The sequence below is a fragment of the Sphaeramia orbicularis genome, chromosome 16 (assembly GCF_902148855.1).
Source record: "Sphaeramia orbicularis chromosome 16, fSphaOr1.1, whole genome shotgun sequence".
In the NCBI taxonomy this organism is placed as follows: Eukaryota; Metazoa; Chordata; class Actinopteri; order Kurtiformes; family Apogonidae; genus Sphaeramia; species Sphaeramia orbicularis.
This window is the reverse complement of record NC_043972.1, coordinates 12241668-12266999: the sequence shown is the minus strand read 5'-3', so window position 1 is coordinate 12266999 and position 25332 is coordinate 12241668. Positions and strand designations below refer to the sequence as shown.

The window sequence follows — 25332 nt, the reverse complement described above, 5'->3', positions numbered from 1 at the left end:
CTCCTTGGCATGGGGGGGCCCACGGGGGGGGCCACTGATCAGCCTTGGCGGAGGTCTGCGCTCTCCGAGTGCTTCTAGTTTGTAAATGTAAACATTTTAATAATTTGTTTTTTGCACTAAAACAAAGAGAAAAAAATTGGTGTTGTCATTATTTACGGGTTATTATGATATTATTTTTGAGTTTGATGCCCTAACTTGCACTTTGCAAATTTATCCTGCGGGCCGGATTGGAACCTTTGGCAGGACGGTTTTGGCCCCCGGGCCGTATGTTAGACACCTGTGCTCTGTAGGAACAAATGCATTCATGGTGCGTCCATCTTGGGACGGGAAAGTGCTCCTTTTAAATGAATGAATGTCAGAAGGGGGTGGGGCCAAGATGCATTCAGAATTAAATCACCATAGATTAGCAAATTTGAGAAGTCTGTGTAGGTTCTCATGGTTGCCCAGGTCATCATTCTTTATTCTTTATAGTCACACATGAATGTCCACCAACAGCCTGTTTGTATAAGTTTGGAAACAGAAGTGTGGACAGGTCCATGTGGTCCAGGTTTGGACAGAACAATAGATACAGCTGCAGTACAGGGGCGGGGCCTTTAACCTATGGGACACTTCCTTCAGTGCTTATATGTGCATTACATTTTCTACATAAAGTCGACTTTATGGACAAAAGATACTTTTCTCTATCATTTTAGTGCAGCTCGGTCATAAATACAAGTCTGACATTCGGAACCAATGAAGACATAAAACATCACTTCTCAAATTTGCAGATATATGGTGATTTAATTCTGTAACCCAACCCTTACCCTGACCCTAACACTAACCCTGGACCAATATGGACACCTGCTGAGAGGCGGCATCCTTTCCCTTCCTCTTCTTCTGTGTCTTGTCCCTGTCTGTACTCACAGTGTTTTATCGGGCATCATTTAAAGGTGTTAAAACTCACCTGGAAACAGAGAAAACAGCCCATGTTCATCAGCGGATTCAACAGAAAATACCTCCTCATGTACAGCAGATGACTCAGAAACATGACAGATCAAAGTCCCAAACCTGGACCAGAGCTGGAGTCCGAGCAAGTTCAACCGGGTTTAGGCACAAAACAACATTCAAGCACACAGAGCACGTTGAAAGACCTTTCAAGGTCCAGTCCAGGTTCAGATACAGACCCATGACCCCTGACCTCTGACCCATGACCTTTGCATTAGTTCAGTGTAAATTTTGTATTTTCTTGTATTTAATGCATTGATCATGTAGATCAGTGTTTCTCAACAGGGGCACTGGGACACCACTGGTGTCTGTAAAGGGGCGTTTCTTCAAAAACGGTTGAGAAACACTGATGTTCATTAAAGCTCAGAGTAAATTCAAAGGTTATTCTATCATGTATATATATATATATATATATATATATATATATATATATATATATATATATATATATTATTATCTGTGCAGCGCTGTCGTCGGACTGGTCCTTTAAAGGTCACATGACTCAGTATTTTGCATAAAAAGCATCTTCAGTTTAAAGGACGAAGGCAGCATCCTCATCATCACTGGACCCGCCCACACCAGGTTATTCAGCGCCGCACAGATGGGATGAGACCAGATGGACCCGATACCAATGACCAGACAGGTCAGTGGGTGTGGGTCTGGACCACATCTGAACCGGGTCCGGACCTGGTTTCAACCACGTCGGGACCTGGTTTGACCCGGGTCTGAAACAGGTCTGGTTCTGTTCAGTTAATTATGTGTCTTTTGGACCAGGGCTCAACTGATTCTGAATCTAATCCTCAATATTTTAATTTATTCTTTTTCTTTTAAAGTGATAAATTATTTGGTTTGAATTGTGACGCAGACAAGCGTCTTCATTATTTCACTGGTTTCACAGTTTTTTTATTCAGTGAAAACGTCGTAAGTGAAAACTGGACCTGGACCTGGATGAGGTCGACCTAAGACCCACAGGGGTCATGGACTGAACGGGTGCTGATCCCTTGGTACAGGGTCAGGGTTGAACCAGGTTCCGTTCAGTACCGTTCTCCTGTTTGGTTCTACTGGAGACACATTGGTCGATCCCTCCCCCTCCACCGTGCTATTGGCTGATTCTCTTCCTGTTTACGTCCAGGTCTGGTTGTGATTGGCTGCTGCCAGCAGTCGTTGTTTTGGTGGCGTTTGCATCGTTGTCCGTGATCTGACGGTATCCTCTGATTGAACCGTCTGAAGTTTGAGTTTGACCGCATTCATGTGCGTTTTGTCCATTTCTGGAGGGGGGGTGTGGGGGATAAGTATTTCTGTGCTTGGGGGGCCTCCTGGGTCTTTCATAGCCATACTGGCCCCCACCATGGCAGGATAGCTGCGATTCCTCCTCAGGCCTGCGTTGAGCCCCGGTAGCCCCGCCCCCAGCCCAGTGGAGCTCAACGAGGCCAGCAGCGCCCCCCCCGGCGAGCCCGAAGCTGACTGCTGCGTCAAGGTGCGGAAACGTTTCAGTTTGTCCACGAGGCCCAGGTTCAATGTCTCTGCTTGTCCGTCGTCATCAGGGGGTGGGGCTCCTCGCTCCCTCTCCGCCTCCCCTAGCACCTCCCTCAGGATGGTGCGCGCCGGCTTTGAGGCGAGAAAGGCGTCACGGTACGGCGCCTCGTCCAGACATGGGCTGAACTGGAAAACTGGCCGTGAGGAGGCAGAGCTGGAGCATGAGTGAGGGGAGGTGGGGGGGGAGTCGGGGGGGGAGGTGAACTGCAGCAGGAGGGTGTCCGGGCGTTTCAGCCTCCGCCTGCCCTCGGCGTCCACATGCCGAACACGCCTCTGCGCCAGTGCCCCGCCCACCGAGGTCAATGCCCCGCCGGTGTCCAACCCGCGGTCCCAGCTGCGGGGGTCATACACCGACGCAGAGATGCCGCGCTCCAGCAGGAGGCGCACCAGGCCCAAGGAGGTGCTGGTGGTCTTGGTGGAGTCCCTCAGGTTGGTGGAGGACTCGGCCAGGGACAGCGACAGGGAGAGGCGGCGGGGGGTGACGCAGGGGGTGTAGGAGGGCGTAGGCGGGGCTGAGAATGGCACAGGGGGAGTGGCAGCAGTGGGCGTGGCCAAACCCATGCTGCTTTGACATGAGGCCACGGCCGAGCTAGACATGGAGAGAGAAGACAGAGGAAGAAGAGGATGAGAAAGGGCAGGCGGGGGGGTGTCAGTTCTATTATCAGGCAGAGTTTAAGTCATTAGCTACAACAACTGACACAAAAACAAACATGTTATCATTCAATATCAGTCACAGGCTCTGAATCTGGGCCAGTGAATGAAAGGGGGAGGGGTTACTGCTGTGGTCCTGCTGAGTCCATGACCTTTGACCTCTGATTCTAAACCTGGACAGTGACCAAACATGCTCTGGTCAGCGACAGGGTTTAATGTGTTAGAGTTAGAGTGAGAGTTAGAGTTAGGAAGAGGAAGACTGGAGGAAAACTAGAAAGACAAGCTGTGAACACCCCGACGTTAACGTACAGAACCAGTAGTTGAACTGTAGTTAAACCATGGTTGAACTGCAGTTGAAGTGTAGTGTAACCATAGTTGAACCGGAGTTGAACCGTTGTTGAACTGTAGTTCAACCATACTTGAACTGTAGTTGAACCCTAGTTGAACCGTAATTGAACTGTAGTTGAACTGTAATTTTTCTGTAGTTGAATCATAGTTGAACCCTAGCTGAACCGTAGTTGAACTGTGGTTGATCTGCAGTTACTGTAGTTTAGTTGACCTGTAGTTTAACTGTAGTTTAATTGACCTGTAGTTACTGTAGTTTAGTTGATCTGTAGTTTAACTGTATTTTAGTTGACCTGTAGTTTAACTGTAGTTTAGCTAACCTGTAGTTACTGTAGTTTAGTTGACATGTAGTTTAACTTTAGTTTAGTTGACCCTATAGTTTAACTGTATTTTAGTTGATCTGTAGTTTAACTTTATTTTAGTTGACCTGTAGTTTAACTGTAATTTAGTTGACATGTAGTTTAACTGTAATTTAGTTGACCTGTAGTGTGACTGTAGTTTAGTTGACCTGTAGTTACTGTAGTTTAGTTGACATGTAGTTTAACTGTAATTTAGTTGACCTGTAGTGTAACTGTAGTTTAGTTGACCTGTAGTTACTGTAGTTTAGTTGACATGTAGTTTAACTGTAATTTAGTTGACCTGTAGTGTAACTGTAGTTTAGTTGACCTGTAGTTACTGTAGTTTAGTTGACATGTAGTTTAACTGTAATTTAGTTGACCTGTAGTGTAACTGTAGTTTAGTTGACCTGTAGTTACTGTAGTTTAGTTGACAAGTAGTTTAACTGTAATTTAGTTGACCTGTAGTTTAAATGCAGTTTAGTTGATCTCTAGTTTAACTGTAGTTTAGTTGCGTTATAGTTTGACACACATCATTCTTCCCTTCTGGGCACGTCTAGAACCTGCTGATGGTTTCACCTCATGCAGTTCCTCACCCGCCCACTGGGCGACTCAGTGGTTCTGTTCTACGCCGGCTGTGACAACCATATGATACAACTGCACCGCCTCCTCATCACATGATCTGCTGGGCCAATCAGACAGCGGGGACAGTGAGAGAATGTGTCCATTGGACAGAGGCGGACACATCAACTCTATACCTGAAGGACTCAAAGACACACTTGAACATCCAGATTTTAAAGAGGGTTCATTTACCTGGAGGAGATGGAGGTCATCTGGTCTGAGGGGTGGAGGATCCGACAGGTGGTGAAGGTGTAGGTGGAGCTGGTGTGAGACAGGCACTTCCCCGGGAAGTGGACTAGAGGAGGAGAAGGAGGACAGACGTTAGAGGGACACAGAGGGATAGACAACAGAGGACAGAAGACAGGTGAGAATATGAGTGAATATGATGGAAATAAAGAGAAACTGCAGAGTTGAAAAGAAAAGAGAAGATTTAAGTGATGTGGATAAAAATAGAAAGATGAATTCTGATCTGATGGGGGTGGATGAGGGGGTGGATGGGGGGTTGATGAGGGGGTGGATGGGTGGTGGATGAGGGGGTTGATGGGTGGTTGATAAGTTGATAAGGCAGCTGATGGGTGTTGGGGTGTGTGAGCTTGTTGCTGTCATATTTGGGGTGTGAGGTGTCCAGTCAATGCCCCTCCCAGTCCCCCCCCCCTTCCCTTTTCCTCCAAGGTCATGGAGGGGGGGTTAAAATCCGCTCAGAGGCTCCCTCACCAGGTATACAGTCCACTGATCCGGGTTCAAGGGTCTGGAGCTCCTTCAGGTCCACATGTCTGTTCATCTCTGAGGATAACGGTACAGGACAGGAAGGGGCGGGGCTGCAGGAAGGGAGATCTATGTCCAAGCCACACCCATCTTTCCCCTGCGGTGCCTCTGATTGGCTGTTGTCTGTACCGGTGCTGTACGGGGTGGACGTCGCGTGCCACATATCCATGACGGCACAGCTTTCACCAGACACACCCACAAACGAGTCACATGATGCCTCGTCCTCCTCTGGTTGGTCCAGAGGCCACGCCTCTTGCTCCTGCTCATGAGCCAACGTACGGAAGCCTTTGGTGACCACGCCCGGCCGCTGGTCGAGCAAAGCGCCCATGTGGGGCTGGGCCAACTGCTGCCAGGCATGGAGGGTGGCAGAGCCTGGAATGACACCACACATGCTCAGAACACACCTTCAGACAAACACACAAAAACAGACACACACACACACAGTCACACACACACAGAAAACAGACACACACATACACAAAACTGACACACAGACACAAAACTGACACACAGACACAGAGACACACAAGTGTCATATATACACTCTGGACAGTCTGGGGGGGGTCACTGACCTTCTAGCGGCTTCACTATCTGCAGTTTCTCAGGCAGGTAGGACCTTGTGGCGAAGGTGTAGCCAGACCACACACTCCCTAAGGAGGGGTGGGTACATAGTGACAATAGGCTCTCGGTGGGGGTCCCTGGGCCCCTGCTGCCCTCCTCCCCTCCTTTTTCCTCCTCTTTGGACAGGTATGACAGCTTCCTCTCCCTCTCATCCTCAAAGAAGCGTTTTTCTGAGAGGTAGTTGTCACGGCGCAGAGACAGGCGTCGCAGGGCCGCCTCCAGGTCAGAGGTGCCGGGGGTTCCGGGGGTCCCGGGGGTCCCGGGGGGACGTTTGTTTGAGTCCTCTGACCTGGGGTAGACCAGAAGACACAGAGGACAGCGTTAGAGACGCTGACTGGTTCCATCCACATTCAGACAATACAAAGAAAGACCAGACTTTAAGGAAAAACACATGAATCCAAACAGACATGAAGGCTTGTCCTCCAACACACAGATGGGTCTGTTCCCACTGGGGTTCTCCACCTGTTAATATGACTTAAGGGATGCAACCCCCCACACTCCCGTACTCACCCATCATCTGAGATCTCCAGGATTGTGCTGCTCCGGTTGTCCAGGATCATCCCACTACCTGTCTCGCTACCATATATGGAGTTGGAGCGTGGCGTGCCTGCTCTGCTGGAGCGACCTGAGGTGAAACACGACGTCTGATTGGAGCCTGGGATGTTGAGGGGGGAGGGGGCAAGAGACGAACGCTGATGACGCATCAGGTTCAGGTTCTTGACGGTCTGGAAAACCCTCTTGGGATGGAGTCTGAAGAACGCAGCGTACAAAAAACCCATTAACTAACCCATTAACCTTAACGAACCCACTAACCTTAAATAACCCCAACGTTAACTAACCCACTAACCTTAAATAACCCACTAAGCCTAACTAACCCATTAACCTTAATGAACCCACTAACCTTAAATAACCACAAACTTAACTAACCCACTAACCTTAAATAACCACAACCTTAACTAACCCACTAACCCTTACTAACCCATTAACCTTAACGAACCCACTAACCTTAAATAACCACAACCTTAACTAACCCACTAACCTTAATTAACCCACTAACCCTAACTAACCCACTAACCTTAACTAACCCACTAACCTTAAATAATCCACTAACCTTAACTAACCCACTAACCCTAACTAACCTTAAATAACCCACTAACCCTAATTAACCCACTAACCTTAACTAACCCACTAACCCTAACTAACCCACTAACCTTAACTAACCCACTAACTCTAACTAACCCACTAACTCTAACTAACCCACTAACCTTAACTAACCCACTAACCTTAACTAACCTACATTAACCTTAAGTCTATGTATCTTACATATAGGTTGCTAGTGTCTCTGATGGGGGGGTTAAAGCTATTCCTACCGATGTGGCATTTCTCACAGCACTTGGTAAAAGTTTGAACATGAACAACCCGCCTCCCTCCAAAGCCCCGCCTGCTTCCCCCTGCCTGAGCAACACAGTCTCATCCCAAGTCGTCAGAAATCGACGCATGGTCAGAGCCCCGTAGCGGCACTATTTGACGCAGGGGATATTGGTCTGATAGAACTGCATGTAAATCCCTCAGCGTCGCTGAGCTCTGACGCTCCCTTCTCTTACCTGATGCGTGTGGTGGAAGCGGAGGTCCGGTCCACTTTGGCGTGTCCACGGACCCCTCCCTCAGTAATCAGACACATCATCCACCTGCCGCAGCCCCTGTTCCATCAGTAGACCCTGAATTAAAGGGTGTGGTCTTTGCAGTGCTGGGTCAGTGTCTTTAGCTGATGAGGTGCCCAGATGATGGGCGCGCGCACTATGAATGCGCGGCCTCCGCAAATTTTCCGTGGACATTTGAGGTTTCATAGTCCATACATTTATCATCCTACATCATCCTGCATGGTGTGAAACCAAGTACATATACCTGTATGAGTCCCACGGTCATAAAAGCTGACCTTTGTATAGACCTGTCTGTTTAGTCCAGTACACCAGACTTCCGGACTTTTGTCTCCATCCTCCATTCATCATACTCCTGTTTGTTCCCCTCAGTTGTTGTTTCTGTTAATAAATCTGTTTTTTCCCTTCCACATGTGCATTTCAGTCCTATCCAAACACATTCTTAGACAGTAGACTGTGGTCAGTGACAGGAGTAGCAGCGCGAGTGAAGCGTCAGATTCAGAGGTACACAAATCAGATGGGGAGACGGCGATAATGGATTGGATGCTGGACGGCCGTAATGGATGATTGACAGGAGGCTCAGTCAGGTTCGGCCAATTGTTTCATTCGGATGAATAAAATGATTGGTCAGAATTTTATCAGAAATATGAGCAATATGTGAGAATTAAACATTTTTGAGTTTCAATACCTGGTGGATGTCTTTTACATTTTAGTTTGACACACGCTTATTAGGAGCATTTTAAGATGACAAAAGAAAAGTGTAAAAATGCCACATCATACGGTATAGCTTTAACTGTTGGAGGTCTATAGCTAGTGTCTCTGATGGGGGGGTTAACTGTTGGAGGTCTATAGCTGGTGTCTCTGATGGAGGGGGGGGTCAACTGTTGGAGGTTTATAGCTGGTGTCTCTGACGGGGGGGTCCTCCACACCTACCTCTGTTCTTCTACCTCTGGATCGTCCATCTGAAGCTCCTTCCTCATGGTTCCTTCTATTTCTGCGGCTAAAGAGTCCTGAACAGATCAAACCTGGGCTTTAGACCATGGGACACATTTCAAACCAGTGTCAAGAGCTTCGGTTCCTTCACTCACCATCGGGAACAGACCCAGCGAATGGAAACGCCGCGATGTGCTGAGCGGTAACGTTTTGTTTCGCAGGTTCTTCAGCTCCTCCTGAGCCTCATGGAGCATCTCCATACATTCTGCATATTTATCCTGAAATTCTCGCAGCTGAAAAACACAACCAAAGACGACGCATGAAACGCAAACACACAAACAGTTGTGTTACTTTACAGCAGAGGTGTCCAACCTGGTCCTCCAGATCTACTGTCCTGCATGTTTTAGACCAGGGGTGTCCAACCATGGTCCTCCACATCTGCTGTCCTGCATGTTTAGATGTTTCCCTCTTCCAGTACATCTGATTCAAATGATCAGCCTATCATCAACCTCTGCAGAAGACTGATAATGACCTGTTAGGTGTGCTGGAAGAGGGAAACATCTAAAACATTCAGGAAAACAGATCTGGAGGACTGGGGTTGGACAGTAGATCTGGAGGACCAGGGTTGGACACCCCTGCTTCACAGAATGAATGCAGATAAAGGTTTGAAGTGGATTTCTCTGGGTTTGAGATGTGATGTTTGTAGGTTGTAGAGGTGGAACATCTGAATGTTAGTGTTTCACATTCATCCATTTATTAGGTCTAACGAGTCTCCTCATCTGTGTACTACATATATCATGTAGTGTATGTATCTGTGTATTGTATATATCAGGCTGCTGTGAATGCTGTCCTGGTCCCACCTCGGCCGTCAGCTGGCGCTGGGCGTCTTTAGCTGCTCCCAGATGCTGCGTCAGCTCCTCGTTCTCTACAGCGTACTGAAAAACACAAACACATATCAACTGAAAACCAGCGGAACCTGCAGCTGAGGTTCTTGACAGAACATGGATCAATGAAGCACAGCGTCCTACCAGCTTGGCCTTCTTCTGCAAGTCTACAATCTGTGACAGCAGGTGGGTGATCTCCTCCTGCTGCCGCGACGCGTCTTCAGTTTTTCTGTTCAGTTCATCAGCAAGAGATGAAATCTGCAGGTTGGCATCACCTGGGAGGACATTAGAGACGAGGTGAGAGACGAGTCTGGAGACAAATCTAGAGAGACAAGGTGAGAGACGAGTCTAGAGAGACGAGTCTAGAGACGAGGTGAGAGATGAGTCTAGAGATGAGTCTGGAGACGAGTCTGGAGACAAGTCTAGAGAGACGAGGTGAGAGATGAGTCTAGAGACGTGATGAGAGACAAGTTTAGACACAAGTCTAGAGCCGAGTTTAGAGAGACAAGGTGAGAGACGAGTCTACAGACGAGTCTAGAGACAAGTCTGGAGACAAGTCTAGAGACAAGTTTAGAGAGACGAGGTGAGAGAGACGAGGTGAGAGACGAGTCTAGAGATGAGTTCAGAGACAAGTTCAGAGACGAGGCCGATGGTATTGATGGGACTGTGGTTGATACTCACGTAACTCCTTGACGCAGTCGTTGACCAGCTGCTGCTCCTTCTCCTCATACGACATGGTTTCTGTCTCCAGATGACTAGCCTGGAAAATGGAAAAAACATCCAACACAAGGGTAAAAAACAACTAAGAACTAACCCACTAACCTGAACTAACCCACTAACCTAAACTAACCCCTAAACTAACCCACTAACCTGAACTAACCCTAAACTAACCCACTAACCTGAACTAACCCTAAACTAACCCACTAACCTGAACTAACCCACTAACCTGAACTAACCCTAAACTAACCCACTGACCTGAACTAACCCTAAACTAACCCACTAACCTGAATTAACCCTAAACTAACCCACTAACCTGAACTAACCCTAAACTAACCCACTAACCTGAACTAACCCCTAAACTAATCCACTAACCTGAACTAACCCTAAACTAACCCACTGATCTGAACTAACCCTAAACTAACCCACTGACCTGAACTAACCCTAAACTAACCCACTAACCTGAACTAACTCTAAACTAACCCACTAACCTGAACTAACCCTAAACTAACCCCCGAACCTGAACTAACTCTAAACTAACCCACTAACCTGAACTAACCCACTAACCTGAACTAACTCTAAACTAACCCACTAACCAGAACTAACCCTAAACTAACCCACTAACCTGGACAGTGCAGTTAAAACCACATAATTCACACTAATTAACCAAAGTAAAAACCTGACTATGACCAGAATGGTTTTACCTCGGATCGCAGGGATTTGTTTTCCTCCTCCAGATCTTTGAGTTTCTTTTGCAAAGAATCCAGAGGGAAAAACGTTGGAGCGGAGACATTTGGTTCAGTTGGTCGAACGCTGCAAACGACCATGAAGAAAAGCTTCAGTGAATGAAACCACAGCAACTTTATTTTATTTATCAACTTCACTGCGTGCTTTCATTTATTCAACATTATGTTTTCATCTGTCTGTGTCTGTCTGTACACACACACACAGACACACACACACACTGACACACAAACACACACACAGAGTTGGATTTGGTCAGTAAGCCCAGAACTAATTCACTACAAAAGTGGGTTTTATTCAGGTCCATGACACCAAAAAGGCTGAAGGACTCACCTCATTTACATGGAGTTAAAACAACACTAAACTCTAGGGTCAACCATATGTGACAGTTGGACTAACTGGATGTATTAACTGTAAATACCAGTTAACACATCCAATTAGTTTTTACTGCGTTTATTTTGACTGTATTTATTTTTACTCAATTTAATTTTACTGTATTTATTTTTATTGTATTTAATTTTACTGCATTTATTTTTACTGTATTTATTTTTGCTGTAATTTTACTGCATTTATTTTTACTGTATTTATTTTTTTACTGTATTTATTGTCAATGATGGATCAGTTTTTGATGTTTTTTTAACTGGGACCAAGGAAGACTAGAAACCACGATGGTGGACGCTAATGGGGATCCCCAATAAACAATAAACACACTCGACACATTCCACTACTGACAACAAGTGTGTTTGATCTAGAAGGGGGTCTCGACGTTATGAAAGTGGAGGAAGAGACTCACGGTGTGGGCGTGGCCGACTCCCCCTCGCTTTCCTCAGCGGCGTTGGTGTAAAACTGCAGCAGCTCATCCTTCATTGACAGGTCATGACGCAGCTGAGACACCTGAGGATGGAGGACAAGAGGACGATAAAGATGGAGGACAGGAGGACGATGACGAGAAAGGACAGGAGGACGATACGGCTAGAGGACAGGAGGACAATGACAAGAAAGGACAGGTGGACAGTACAGCTGGAGGACAGGTGGACAATGACAAGAAAGGACAGGAGGACGATGAAGAAAAGGGACAGGGGGATGATACAGCTGGAGGACAGGAGGACAATGAAGAAAAAGGACAGGAGAACAATACGGCTGGAGGACAGGAGGACAATACAGCTGGAGGACAGGAGGACGATGAAGAGAAAGGACAGAAGGACGATAAAGACGAAGGACTAAAGGATGATGAACAGTGGACCATTCACAGTGAATAGTCCACAGCGGACAGTGGACAGGCTACTGTCCACGGTGGATGTAGTGTCCCTCCACTCACCTCCTCACGGACATGCTCCACCTGCTCCTCCAGAAGCTCGTTCCTGTCGCTCAGGGCTTTGTTCTTCTTCAGCAGCGATTGGCCAATGCGAGCCGCCAACTCCAGGTCTCGCTCTTTCTGCACAGAGAAAAGTCTTTGAAAATCATTACAGAGGTTTAAGTGGAGCAGGACTGGAACTAAAGACCAACCAACACTGAACTGGAACTAAAGACCAACCAACACTGAACTGGAACTAAAGACCAACCAACGCTGAACTGGAACTAAAGACCAACCGACGCCGAACTGGAACTAAAGACTAACCAACGCTAAACTGGAACTAAAGACCAACCAACACTGAACTGGAACTAAAGACCAACCGACGCCGAACTGAAACTAAAGACCAACCAACGCCGAACTGGAACTAAAGATCAACCAATGCTGAACTGGAACTGAAGACCAACCAACGCTAAACTGGAACTAAAGACCAATCAACGCTAAACTGGAACTAAAGGCCAACCAAAGCTGAACTGGAACTGAAGACCGATCAACGCTGAACTGGAACTAAAGACTGACCAACGCTGAACTAGAACTACAGACCAACCAACGCTGAACTGGAGCCAAAGATCAACCAACGCCAAACTGGAACTGAAGACCAACCAACGCTGAACTGGAACTAAGGACCGACCAACGCAGAACTAGAACTAAAGCCCGACCAACGCCGAACTGGAACTGAAGACCAACCAATGCTGAACTGGAACTCTTGTGAATATACATTTGTCTGAGCTCCAGGTTCTGGGAATAAAGCTGATCTTGTGTTATTAACATCTTAGCTGATGATGGATGAGGCAGATCTGAACATGAGACACTGGAAACAGGAAAAACAGGTGAAAGTGGGTGTGGTCGTACCTCCTCCAGCAGTCGAGTGACGGCGTCAATGTCGTTGTAGGTCTTGGTCATCTGTCCGACTCTGTCTGCACACAGCACTGGAAAAGAAACAAACCATGAGGGTTTGGGTATAAAACAGGGTCAGGGTTAGGAACAGGGTCAGGGTAAGGAACAGGGTTAAGGTTTGGAACAGGGTTAGGTTTAGGGACAGGGACATGGGGTTAGGGTTTTAGATGGAGCTCCTGTCCTGAAAGGGGGTTAGGGTTAGGGTTTTAGATGGAGCTCCTGTCCTAAAAGGGGATTAGGGTTGGGTTCAGGGGTTAGGGTTAGGGGTTTCGATGGAGTTGTGACAGTGACAGCCACTGTATCTGTGGAGTCATGTGACACCTCTGAAACCACAGTGTTTTCACTACACGCTGCTGAAACCTGAAGGAACAGGACCGTGGATCTGAGGATTATCCAACTAGAAGAACCTCTTTGTTTCTGACCCACATAATCTGAGCTGGAGGTCACCGTCAATGAGCCGTGATTGACACATAAATAAGACCCTCCTCCGTACTATCTGGTTTCGTTTCCACCTTTATGTTCCTCCAACATTCACACCCACAGACTTTTCAACCACATCCTCAGTGATGCAGAAAAGACCCCACCCCCAGACCACTGTGACCCCAGGCAGGTGAAGGAGAACACCTGAGCTTCTACAAAACATTCCAGCCAGTTGGATCACAAACACCAGTCAAACACAGACACAGTCCTTTATGTCCTCGTCCACGTCCACTCAGGGTCAAAATGCAAAAGTGTCGGTCTATGCAAAGTGCACATTTTCATAGATGAACAGACAAACTGACTGTTTGACTGCAGACGCTTCACTAATGACGCTGCTCCGGTAAAGGGGGTTGTTAAGGGACACACTGTTACCATGGAAACCAACAGTGTCAGGTTCAACAGGACGCATTCATGTGGACATGAACAGTGGAAACATCCATGTACAGCTCATCGTTCTGATAAGAGGAGGAGCCTGTTGACCTGAACATGATGAGCGCCAAATCTAAACCCAAACCCGGACCTGAACATGATGAGCGCCAAATGTCTTCTGTTTTGTCCCTCTGTCCTGTCCCGTCCTGTCTCTGTCCACCTCTGTTTCTATAACCCCTCCCTCTATGTATATGTAAATAAACTAGGAATGGATGAACATGTGAATATGAAGTTGGAGATTGTTACTTAAACAGGAGCTATAACTAAAAATAAAGTTGTCCTCTGAAGGTGTGTGTGGGGGGGGGGGGTTGGAAAAAGAATAAAAGAAATACCAAGTATTGTCTTTGGTCCACGACACAGTCGAGCTAAAAATCCTACTCAACCAAACCAGATAAAAAGGTAAAGGTTTAGGGTGTTAGTGTCAGAAACACACTGTCATGAACAGATTCAGATTGGTGTTAAAATGAGTACAAGTATCACTGATGTTAAATGTTCTACCTATCTAACATCTGCTGTTCTACCTATTTAACACCTACTGTTCTACCTATCTAACATCTGCTGTTCTACCTATTTAACACCTACTGTTCTACCTATCTAACACCTGATGTTCTACCTATTTAACACCTAATGTTCTACCTATCTAACACCTGATGTTCTGTGTTGTGTCTGTAGATTATTGTTCAATTATTTGGGTTTCTGCACCAAAGTCTGAACTTATAGTTACAAAAGTTCCAAATAGTTCAGTTCTACATTCTCTGGTTGGTTCTACTGTTCAACTGTGGACTGAATATGTTCTAGTCTCAGATGACTGAAGGTTATTCACAGGTTTTCCCCCAGTTTGTTATTATTTATTCACAACATTATTTACACCCAGTATCTACAGCTGTCACTAATTCAACTGGATCTAATTCTGATGTTCATCACTTCGGTACCAGAACCTCAGCTCTAGGTCCAGTCACATGAGCACACCCAAAAACTAATTCAATGAAAAGTACTGTTGGATTTAGACTGATTTCTGTACGGAACACTGTTCCTTTAAATATTAGAACCATTTCAAGGAAGAAAACATTCAAAAAACATTTCAAGTCACTATTGAGGTTCAAAAGTTACTAATATTTTTATGTTCCTAATTTGGGAATAGTTTTTTATTTCTTTCTCCTTCTCCTTTTTTACTGGAACTGGATCTGTGGATTGTGATTTTGTATCCAGAACTTTTTTTCTTTTCCTCTTCTTTTTTTTCGGCCAATGAGGATCCTCTTTAAAGAATAAACACAAACATTAAACCAGTTCACAAACAGGGATTTTTCTACAACCTGTTATTGTAATTAACAATATGGAACCAACCCAGTTTTATTTTTCAGATGATGTTTTACACCCAAAGCCAATTTAAATGTAAAGATCAAACTTATTTAGACACAGAGGATCAGAGTTCCTCATTTGTTGAAATCCAACCATAGCAGGTGTTTTCCTCCATATTAGTCACTGATAAAACTACAGTTCCGTGTTCAGGATCTGATCCTGCCCTCATGGAACGAATCATTTCAGCTGATAAAAGGTGTTAAACACCAAAGTTTGAGACACAGGTAGAATGGCTGGAACCGCACCTACGTCAAAGAACACGTAACTGGAGATCGGAAACTGATCGGAGGCTTTTGATGCTGTTTTATACTGAGCAAGTCATTTAAGACGACCAGGAAGAAAACAGGACAGAACCGGTCATTAGAACAACAGGTTCTGACAGTAGAACAACAGGTTCTGACTCTAGAACAATAGGTTCTGACTCTAGAACAACATGTTATGACAGTAGAACAACAGGTTCTGACTCTAGAAATATAGGTTCTGACTCTAGAACAACAGGTTCTGATAGTAGAACAACAGGTTTTGACTCTAGAACAATAGGTTCTGACTCTAAAACAACAGGTTCTGACTCTAGAACAACAGGTTCCGACTCTAGAACAACAGGTTCTGACAGTAGAACAGGCTCTGATTCTAGAACAGTGGGTTCTGACTGTAGAACAACAGGTTCTGATGGTAGAACAAGAGGTTCTGGTGGGTTTTGCTTTATTAACTGGGTCTTTTCATCCACACTGACAGCAGAACCAATAACCAAAGCCCAACAGAACCAGTATTCACATCCACATCCGAATGGACAAAACAGTTAATGTTCCGCCCTGAATACCGGGTCATCTGTTTACAGTCGGACAGAACCAACCAAGGTCCAAACATCATCTGCTGAGGTTTTAGGAACCAAACCTTGACAACATCTGATTCACATCAACACTAACTGGATCTTCTATAGTCCCATCCAGACCTGGACCCAGACCCTACAGGACTGGGACCAGGACCGGGACCAGGTGACATATAATGGACCTCTACCTTCCAGTAGAACCTGCTCCTCCTCCTTGTCTTCGTCTTCGGTGTCTCCATGACTTGGTAGACGTACATATTCTTCTTCCTCCTCCTCCTCATTTCCAGGACTGCTGAACCGGGTCAGTTCCCCGTCCTCCTCTGATTGGTTGCAGACCCGGTCCTCCACTGTGGGCAGCGCCATCCTTCGCCCTGACACTAAGGCCTGAGGTGCAGGTGCAACGCCGTGGCTCCTACCTGGACTGTGTGCATTAGTGGGTGTGGCCAGGTCTCACCTGTCAATCCACACCTCCTTTCTGTGTAAAGACCATGTCCAAACAGGACCAGGCCTCCAGAACCCGTCCATGTGTACGTCTCATTGGTCCAGTCGTCTGCTGTGTCAGTGAGAATCATTTGTCCCCGTATCAGTTGCACACCTGACTCCGCCCCCTCTCTTCTGACTGCTCCGTCAATGGCCTAGTCCACTTCAAAGGGGTGAACACACACATATCACCGACCAATGACAGGAGGCTCTTTAAGGTCAAAGGTCAAACACAGTACAAACAGACTAAATGCAACAGATGAGAGTGTTTGTAATAATCTGTGATATTTACATTCATCCTGATGATGGCCCCACGCCCCACACAACCCCCCCCCATGGCAGAGTCAGATGGTACAGTCCAGACCAACACAAACACTAACACACCTGCACTTGTTTCCAGGGCGGGGCCAGTGAAAGCCTCATAGGTGGAGACAACGTAGATACGAAGAAAGAAACAACAAACAGAGGAAACACATTCCCTCTGAAAGACGAGTTTTGGACCAAGACGAAAACAGTCACAAACCCACATGTTCAGAAAGTGCATGTGCTGAAAACGGCTCCAGTCTCAGGAATACACCCTAACCCCCTACCCCTAACCCCCTAACCCCCTAACCTTAACCCCCTAACCCCTTAAACCCCTAACCCCCTAGCCTAAACCCCTAACGCTAACCCTACCCCCTAACACTAATCCCCTACCCCTAACCCCCTAGCCCCTAACACTAACCCTAACCCCTAACACTAACCCCCTACCCCTAACCCCTTAGCCCTAACCCCCTAACCATAACCCCCTAGCCCTAACCCTAACCCCTAACACTAACTGCCTAACCCTAAATTCCTAACCCTCACCCCCTAGTTGAGGTGGGGTAGGATAGGATTAGGATGGGTAACTACATCACTTTCTTCTGACACAGGTATGAAAACACATCATTAACTGGTCTTTAACTCTGGTCAGTGGTCTTTAACCCTGGTCAGTGGTCTTTAACTCTGGTCAGTGGTCTGTAACTCTGGTCAGGGGTCCTTAATTCTGGTCAGTGGTCCTTAACTCTGGTCAGTGGTCTTTAACCCAGGTCAGTGGTCTTTAACTCTGGTCAGTGGTCTTTAACTCTGGTCAGTGGTCTGTAACTCTGGTCAGTGGTCTTTAACTCTGGTCAGTGGTCCTTAACTCTGGTCAGTGGTCTTTAACCCAGGTCTGTGGTCCTTAACTCTGGTCAGTGGTCTTTAACTCTGGTCAGTGGTCTTTAACTCTGGTCAGGGGTCCTTAATTCTGGTCAGTGGTCCTTAACCCTGGTCAGTGGTCTTTAACTTTGGCCAGTGGTCTTTAACTTTGGTCAGTAGTCTTTAACTTTGGTCAGTGGTCTTTAACTCTGGTCAGTGGTCCTGAACTCTGGTCTGTGGCCCTTAACTCTGGTCAGTGGTCCTTAACCCTGGTCAGTGGTCCTTAACCCTGGTCAGTGGTCCTTAACTCTGGTCACTGGTCTTTAACTCTGGTCAGTGGTCCTTAACTTTGGTCAGTGGTCCTTAACCCTGGTCAGTGGTTTTTAACTCTGGTCAGTGGTCTTTAACCCTGGTCACTGTTCTTTAACTCTGGTCAGTGGTCGTTAACTCTGGTCTGTGGCCCTTAACTCTGGTCAGTGGTCGTTAACTCTGGTCAGTGGTCCTTAACCCTGGCTAATGGTCCTTAACTCTGGTCAGTGGTCCTTAACCCTGGTCAGTGGTTTTTAACTCTGGTCAGTGGTCCTTAACCCTGGTCACTGGTCTTTAACTCTGGTCAGTGGTCTTAAACTTTGGTCAGTGGTCCTTAACTTTGGTCAGTGGTCCTTAACCCTGGTCAGTGGTTTTTAACTCTGGTCAGTGGTCTTTAACCCTGGTCACTGGTCTTTAACTCTGGTCAGTGGTCTTTAACTTTGGTCAGTGGTCCTTAATTCTGGTCAGTGGTCCTGAACTCTGGTCAGTGGTACTTAACTCTGGTCAGTGGTCTTTAGCTTTGGTCATTGGTCCTTAACTCTGGCCAATGGTCTTTAACTTTGGTCAGTGGTCCTTAAACCTGGTCAGTGGTCTTTAACTCTGGTCAGTGGTCCTTAACTCTGGTCAGTGGTCCTTAACTCTGGTCAGTGGTTTTTAACTCTGGTCAGTGGTCCTTAATTCTGGTCAGTGGTCTTTAACTCTGGTCAGTGGTCTTTAACTCTGGTCAGTGGTCTTTAACTCTGGTCAGTGGTGGATCCACAGTTACCGTGTGTCTGCTCATGCTCATGCTCAGTGGTGTTAGTGTCAGTGTTGTTGGTCTTCTTCCCCTCCGTACATCCTGCACATGCTCAGTGTTGTCATTGTCAGTGTTGTTGGTCTTCTTCCCCTCCGTACATTCTGCACATGCTCAGTGTTGTCAGTGTCAGTGTTGTTGGTCTTCTTCCCCTCCGTACATTCTGCACATGCTCAGTGTTGTCAGTGTCAGTGTTGTTGGTCTTCTTACCGTCCGTACATTCTTCGTAGTACCAGTCCAGTTCGTAGTAGTCGGCCTTCACAAACCTCTGGCCTCGTCTCTTCATCCTCAGCCACTCAGACACTCAGCTGCACCATCTACAACTTCCCAGCATCCTCAGCTGCAGCATGTCCCAGTACATCCCAGTACGTTCCTGTTTGGTGAAGTCCACCGTCTGCCTCTGTTAGTGTTTGTTATGAAGTCAATCAGTCACCGTCTGCTCCTCGTATCCCAGCATGCTTAGCAGTTCCCGTCTGTCCTCCGGTGTCTTCAGACGTTCTCACAGTGCTGTTAATTGCGTCATGATCTGTGTGGTTCTTATTGAGTCCTTTCATCCATCTCTGCCCACCCCCAACTGCCCCCCTCAGTGAATGTGTCCTTATTCAGTCACTCCACCGGCCCTACTGTGTCCTCATGTCCAGTGTCTCTTCAGTTCCTCCTTTGCTCATAAAATGTCATCATCCGTCATTGTAGCATCCTGTCAGATCACCGTCCTGTCCTGCTGTGGGTCTGTCTGTCCTCCATCTGTCTGTCTTCTGCCTGTCTTCCGCCTGTCTGTCCTCTGTCTCTCCTGTCTGTCCTCTGTCTGTCCTCTGTCTGTCCTCCGTCGTCGTCCGTCTTTTATCGGTGTGTTCTCGTCCTCTTCTGTAACAGCTCAGTGATGCCGTTCACTCCACACATGCAGGCGGCGGTGCTCAGAGCAGCAGTCACGGGTTTTGCAGCAGAAATGATGACAGTCATGACACACTGGGTGGGCGGGGCTAGATGAAGCCAATAAAAGGAGGCAGTGGTCAGGCCCCGCCCTCCTCTGAGCGTTCAGCATCTCTCCTCTCCTCCTCCTCCTCTCCTCTCCTCTCCTCTCCTCTTCTCTTCTCATCCCTCTCAGTGGTTGCTATGGTAACAGACTCAGCCTTGAGATTGAAGCTGAGGATGACGACAGAGATGAGACACCAGAAATATGGAGCGAAAGAGGGATGGAGGCGGACTTTATTCTAGAGAAGGATGATACTCAGAAAACCCAACCAATGCAAGGTTCACAACAGAACCTGTTTAGGCCACACACCCCGAAATCACTCTACGTCAGACCACTGAACTGATCTGGGATCAGTAACTACAGCTGTCAATCAGAGTCACCCCTCCTACATGCTTGAAAAGGTCTGTGATTGGACAAACACATTCATCACATGGTAAATACTGGACGGTGTGAGGCAGCAGAGGAAGCTCAGCTCCTCAGTTTGGGATCAATAACAGACGTCTCTGTCTCCATCTGTCTCTTAGTTATGTCTGTTTTCTTGCTTATTTTTCTCTTTTCCGTTTTTTTTTCTTGATAATTTTGTATCTTCACACATTTTGATGCTTAAGTTTGTCCATTTTTTCCCTTATTTCTATTAATTTTCTAGCTGTCTATCTGTCTGTCTGTGTATGAAGCAGAGGGAAAACCTGAGACTATCTTTATTGGACGCTGTTCTATCCAAACAAACAAACCCATGAATATTGAAGAACCAAACAAACCCATGAATACTGAAGAACCCCCCAAAAAAACATGAATACTGAAGAACCAAACAAACCCATGAATACTGAAGAACCAAACAAACCCATGAATACTGAAGAACCAAACAAACCCATGAATATTGAAGAACCAAACAAACCCATGAATACTGCAGAACCCTCTGCTGTTGATTCCACCATTCAGATGAAGACCGGCCTTCATCATCACACCAGCGGCCTCTTAGGTCATGTGACCGTTTCATTGGCTGTCCGTTCATAAAAGTCAAGGTGAACATGTGACACGAGGGGGCGGGGTTTCTGACTACAGACTATTTACAGACACTTCAACTATTTTTTGACACACTTTACACTGAGTCACCATTGAACCCACGTCACCTCAGTTCTTGACTCCTGTTTCAATGGATGTGCATGAGCAGCATGTGCACGTTTATGGGACTCTGGTTTTATTTCAATGTAACACCAGTGCAGACACAAACAGCCAATCAGCTGGTCATAACAGTGGTGGGCGGGGACTTACAGAAGTACTTGAGGGTCTCCTCTATCTGTTCGGCAGTCAGGTCAAGGGCGGAGTCTGGCTGAAGGACAGGCGTGTGCAGCCAATCATCTTGCTCGTAGCCAAAGATGGTGTCCGCCCTCAGCCGGTAGACGGGCAGCTGCTCGTCCAATGAACTGATGATCTCCAGCTGATCAGGACCGTTACACACATCTGAGGAGTCAAACACACACTGACTGTTTCCAACCCTGTCAATCAATTATATGGGGGTGGGACCATGGGAAATACTGCATTCTGTTTGGACAAAAAGCTGAAATACAATCATAACAACAAACCTCTGTGTAACGCAAGACCTTCTTTACTGTTGGAAAAGCAGGTGCATGCCGCCCTCTAGTGTCTACTTTCAGACATAACCCTCATGCAGCAGCTTTAAACTGGTTTAACATCAGTGGGCTATGAATAAAACACTATAATAACAGTAATACACCTGCAGTATTTGAACTGGTTTAATATCAGTGGACTATGAATAAAAACACTATAATAACAGTAATAAACCTGCATTATTTGAACTGGTTTAATATCAGTGGACTATGAATAAAAACACTATAATAACAGCAATAAACCTGCAGTATTTAAACTGGTTTAACAGACATACAGACACACACCCAAACCGTAGAACCACAGAAGTGTAAAAGCGTAGAACCACAAAACCATAGAACTGTACAACCATACAACCACCGAAGTGTAAAACTGTAGAACCGTAGAACCATAGAACTGCAGAAGTGTAAAACCGTAGAATCGTAGAACCATAGAACCATATAACTGCAGAAGTGTAAAACCCTAGAACCACAGAACCATAGAACCATAAAACCACAGAAGTGTAAAACCGTAGAGCCATAGAACCATATAACTGCAAAAGTGTAAAACCGTAGAACCACAGAACCATAGAACCATACAACCACAGAAGTATAAAACCGTAGAACCATAGAACCATACAACTGCAGAAGTGTAAAACTGTAGAACCACAGAACCATAGAACCATACAACCACAGAAGTGTAAAATCGTAGAACCATAAAACCATACAACCACAGAAGTGTAAAACTGTAGAACCATAGAACTGTACAACTGTACAGTTCTACAGATGGAAATTAGCTTGTCTGCTAAATCTGGTGCATGCATCTTATTCTTTGTAACCAATGCCATTACACACTGTTCTGTAACTAAATAAATAAATAAAAAAAATAGAACCATAAAACTGCAAAAGTGGAAAACTGTAGACCTGGAGAACCACAGAACCATATGACCACAGAAGTGTAAAACCATAGAACTGCAGAACTGTAGAGCCATAAAACCATACAACTGCAGAAGTTTAAAACCATAAAACCATACAACCTCAGAAGTGTAAAACTGTAGAGCCATAGACCCATAGAACCGTAGAACCATACAACCGCATAAGTGTAAAACTGTAGAACCATAGACCCATAGACCCACACAACCGCAGAAGTGTAAAACCATAGAACTATAGAACCTCAGAAGTGTAAAACTGTAGAACCATAGAACCTCAGAAGTGTAAAACTGCAGAACAATAGAACCATAGAATGGTAGAACCATACAACATACAACCGCAGAAGTTGTAAAACTGTAGAACTGTAGAAACATACAACTCCAGAAGTGTAAAACTGTAGAACCACAGAACCGTAGAACCATAGACCCATAGAACCGTAGAACTGTAGAACCATAGAACTGTACAACTGTAGAATCATACAACCATAGAAGTATAAATCCGTAGAACCATAGAACCATAAACCCATACAACTGGAGAACCATACAACCATACAACCACAGAAGTGTAAAACCACAGAACCGCAGAAGTGTAAAACTTAAAACGACAGAACCATAGAACCATACAACCACACAACTGTAGAAATGTTGAACCGTAGAACTGTAAAACCATAGAACCGTAGAACCACAGAATTGTTGAACTGTAGAACCACAGACCCATAGATCCATAGAACTGTAGAGCCATTGAACTGTAGAACCGTAGAACCACAGAATCACAGAACTGTAGAACCGTAGAACCACAGACCCACAGAACTGTAGAACCATAGAATTGTAGAACCATAGAACCATACAACCACAGAACTGTAGAACTGTAGAACCATAGAACTGCAGAACCCTATCGAGAACACAGACCTGCCAACTCCAAAATATGATCAAACCCAAAACCAACCAAAAATGATGACATGTGGTTTGTTCCTCATATGTTCCTGCTTTTCAGTCACGGCCTCATTCCTTTTACTGTTGCTGTGGGAACCAAGGTCCATTTAGTCGGACGTGTTCCGTATCCGCGTACATCTCAACCTGATTTCAGGAGATTCTATTACACTGTTCCTGTGAAAGGAACCGCAGTTAGACTATCCTTCCAAAGATGCATCTCAAACCAAGAACCCTGAGATGAACCTAGTTCAACTGCCTGTATGGATCTGCTGACAGTTCTAAGCCCAACCCTTCCACCACATTTCAGGAACAACCGTGCAGAGGTTCTGGTACCATTAATCCCATGAAGTCCACGGTGGAAGGGGACACTCATCCCTTTAGATCCGCTAAATCAATCAACTGGAGAACACAGATAAACATCGACTATCTGACGCTTCAGTAGAACGTGCGGAACATTCTTTTGAACATAAATAAGAACCAAACTAAAATGACATTCAGGAGACCAGAATGACATGAGTCCTTCTGTGTTGAGTTCTGATTAAAGGTCATTGAAGACACTGAGTGTGTAGACATGGACCGTTGTCCTCCAGTTCAGAACATGTTCTACCAGTGTGTGGTTCTGTGGGAGCAGGTTCTACATTCATTCTGCTGATCATGTTTGTTGACACTGAACAGGGTTAGGGTTTCTCTGCTACTGTTCTATGACTTCACATCAACAGGGACATGAACCAATCAGACGCTAACGTCAGACCCATGAGCCACCGGCACTATGACCATGAGGATGTTCCCCAGGAACGTCTCAAATGTAAATATAGACTGAAAGCATGAGGAGCAGAGTCCAGTCAAGAAGGCTGACGATGATGTCAGAACAGTCCAACGTCCCACTGTGGACATGGGCAGTGAACGCACCAACAGCATAACGACAGGATGTTCCCATTAAACTCAGAGTATGTGGTTAAAGTGTGAACGTGGTGCAGTATCTGCCCTCCGACTGAAAAGGAAGTCACACATGTGTAAACCATCCCACAGACTGGACTGGGTCCGACCCCACAGAGCATTAGTGTCAGTTCCACAGATTGGACTGGGTCCGACCCCACAGAGTATTAGTGTCAGTCCCACAGACTGGACTGGGTCCGACCCCACAGAGCATTAGTGTCAGTCCCACAGACTGGACTGGGTCCGACCCCACAGGGCATTAGTGCCAGTCCCACAGACTAGACTGGGTCCGACCCCACAGAGTATTAGTGTCAGTCCCACAGACTGGACTGGGTCCGACCCCACAGAGTATTTGTGTCAGTGGGATCATGAGGAACTGACTTAAAGAAACAGAACCAGCTAAAACCCACCATGACTCCATCCGGCGAACACAACACAGAACTGAAACTGTCCAACACTAAGGAGTGAAATTTATTCTGTAACGTTAAAACTAAACCAATGCGTGGAATGACATCAGTGAATGCTCCAAACTAAAGAAAAGGGAGGAAACAGCTGACGGAGGCACCGACTAAAAAACACAAACAGTGACACAAAGTCAATCAGGACATTCACGCGTTAGCAGAAGCAGAAGCAGAGTTTACTCACTCATGGTGTCTGAAGCCGACAGAGAACACTCCTGCTCCCCCCACCCCACCCCAGTCACATTTTCCACTGGTCGAGGACAGAAGGAGGGCAGAAGAAAAGAGACGGACACAAGAGGGACAGAGGAGAGGAGGAGACAGAGGAGGAGACAAAGACAGAGGAGAGGAGGAGACAGAGGAGGAGACAAGGACAGAGGAGAGGAAGAGACAGAGGAGGAGACAAGGACAGAGGAGAGGAGGAGAAAGAGGAGGAGACAAGGACAGAGGACTGGAGGAAACAAGGACAGGAGGAAACAGAAGAGGAAACAAGGAGGAGAAGAGGAGACAGAGGAGGAAACAGAGGACAGGGAGAGGAGGAACAAGAGGAAGAGGAAAAACTCCACTCAAAGTTTGTGAGGACAGAATGAGAAGGAGACTGGGGGGGGGGGGGGGTTCTGGTT

At 46.2% G+C, this 25332-nt stretch overlaps 1 protein-coding gene across 2 annotated transcripts; it reads right to left on the bottom strand.

The window, feature by feature from the left end:
* Positions 1 to 1407: 1407 nt before the first annotated feature.
* LOC115436145 (trafficking kinesin-binding protein 1-like) lies at positions 1408 to 25085 on the bottom strand. Of its 2 annotated transcripts, XM_030158909.1 has the most exons (16): positions 24897 to 25085; positions 21122 to 21310; positions 12998 to 13074; positions 12113 to 12229; positions 11588 to 11688; positions 10755 to 10863; positions 10015 to 10093; positions 9478 to 9608; positions 9310 to 9384; positions 8605 to 8742; positions 8450 to 8526; positions 6369 to 6608; positions 5810 to 6147; positions 5187 to 5609; positions 4665 to 4767; positions 1408 to 3109 (listed from the first exon to the last, which is right to left on the bottom strand). In XM_030158909.1, the coding sequence occupies exons 1-16, from the start codon at positions 24898 to 24900 to the stop codon at positions 2107 to 2109; spliced, it is 3204 nt and encodes a 1067-aa protein (XP_030014769.1). In that variant the 5' UTR covers positions 24901 to 25085; the 3' UTR covers positions 1408 to 2106. The 2 variants fall into 2 exon arrangements, with proteins under 2 accessions (XP_030014769.1, XP_030014770.1); XM_030158910.1 differs by lacking the exons at positions 21122 to 21310; positions 24897 to 25085 and adding an exon at positions 16328 to 16722.
* Between the last annotated feature and the right edge of the window lie 247 nt (positions 25086 to 25332).

Excerpts from the sequence above, each read along its gene's own strand:
- LOC115436145 (XM_030158909.1), bottom strand. Across the intron at positions 6,148-6,368 it reads CTGGAGATCTCAGATGATGG|GTCAGAGGACTCAAACAAAC; the intron begins GTGAGTACGGGA and ends GGTCTACCCCAG. Across the intron at positions 3,110-4,664 it reads ATGACCTCCATCTCCTCCAG|CTCGGCCGTGGCCTCATGTC; the intron begins GTAAATGAACCC and ends CTCCATGTCTAG.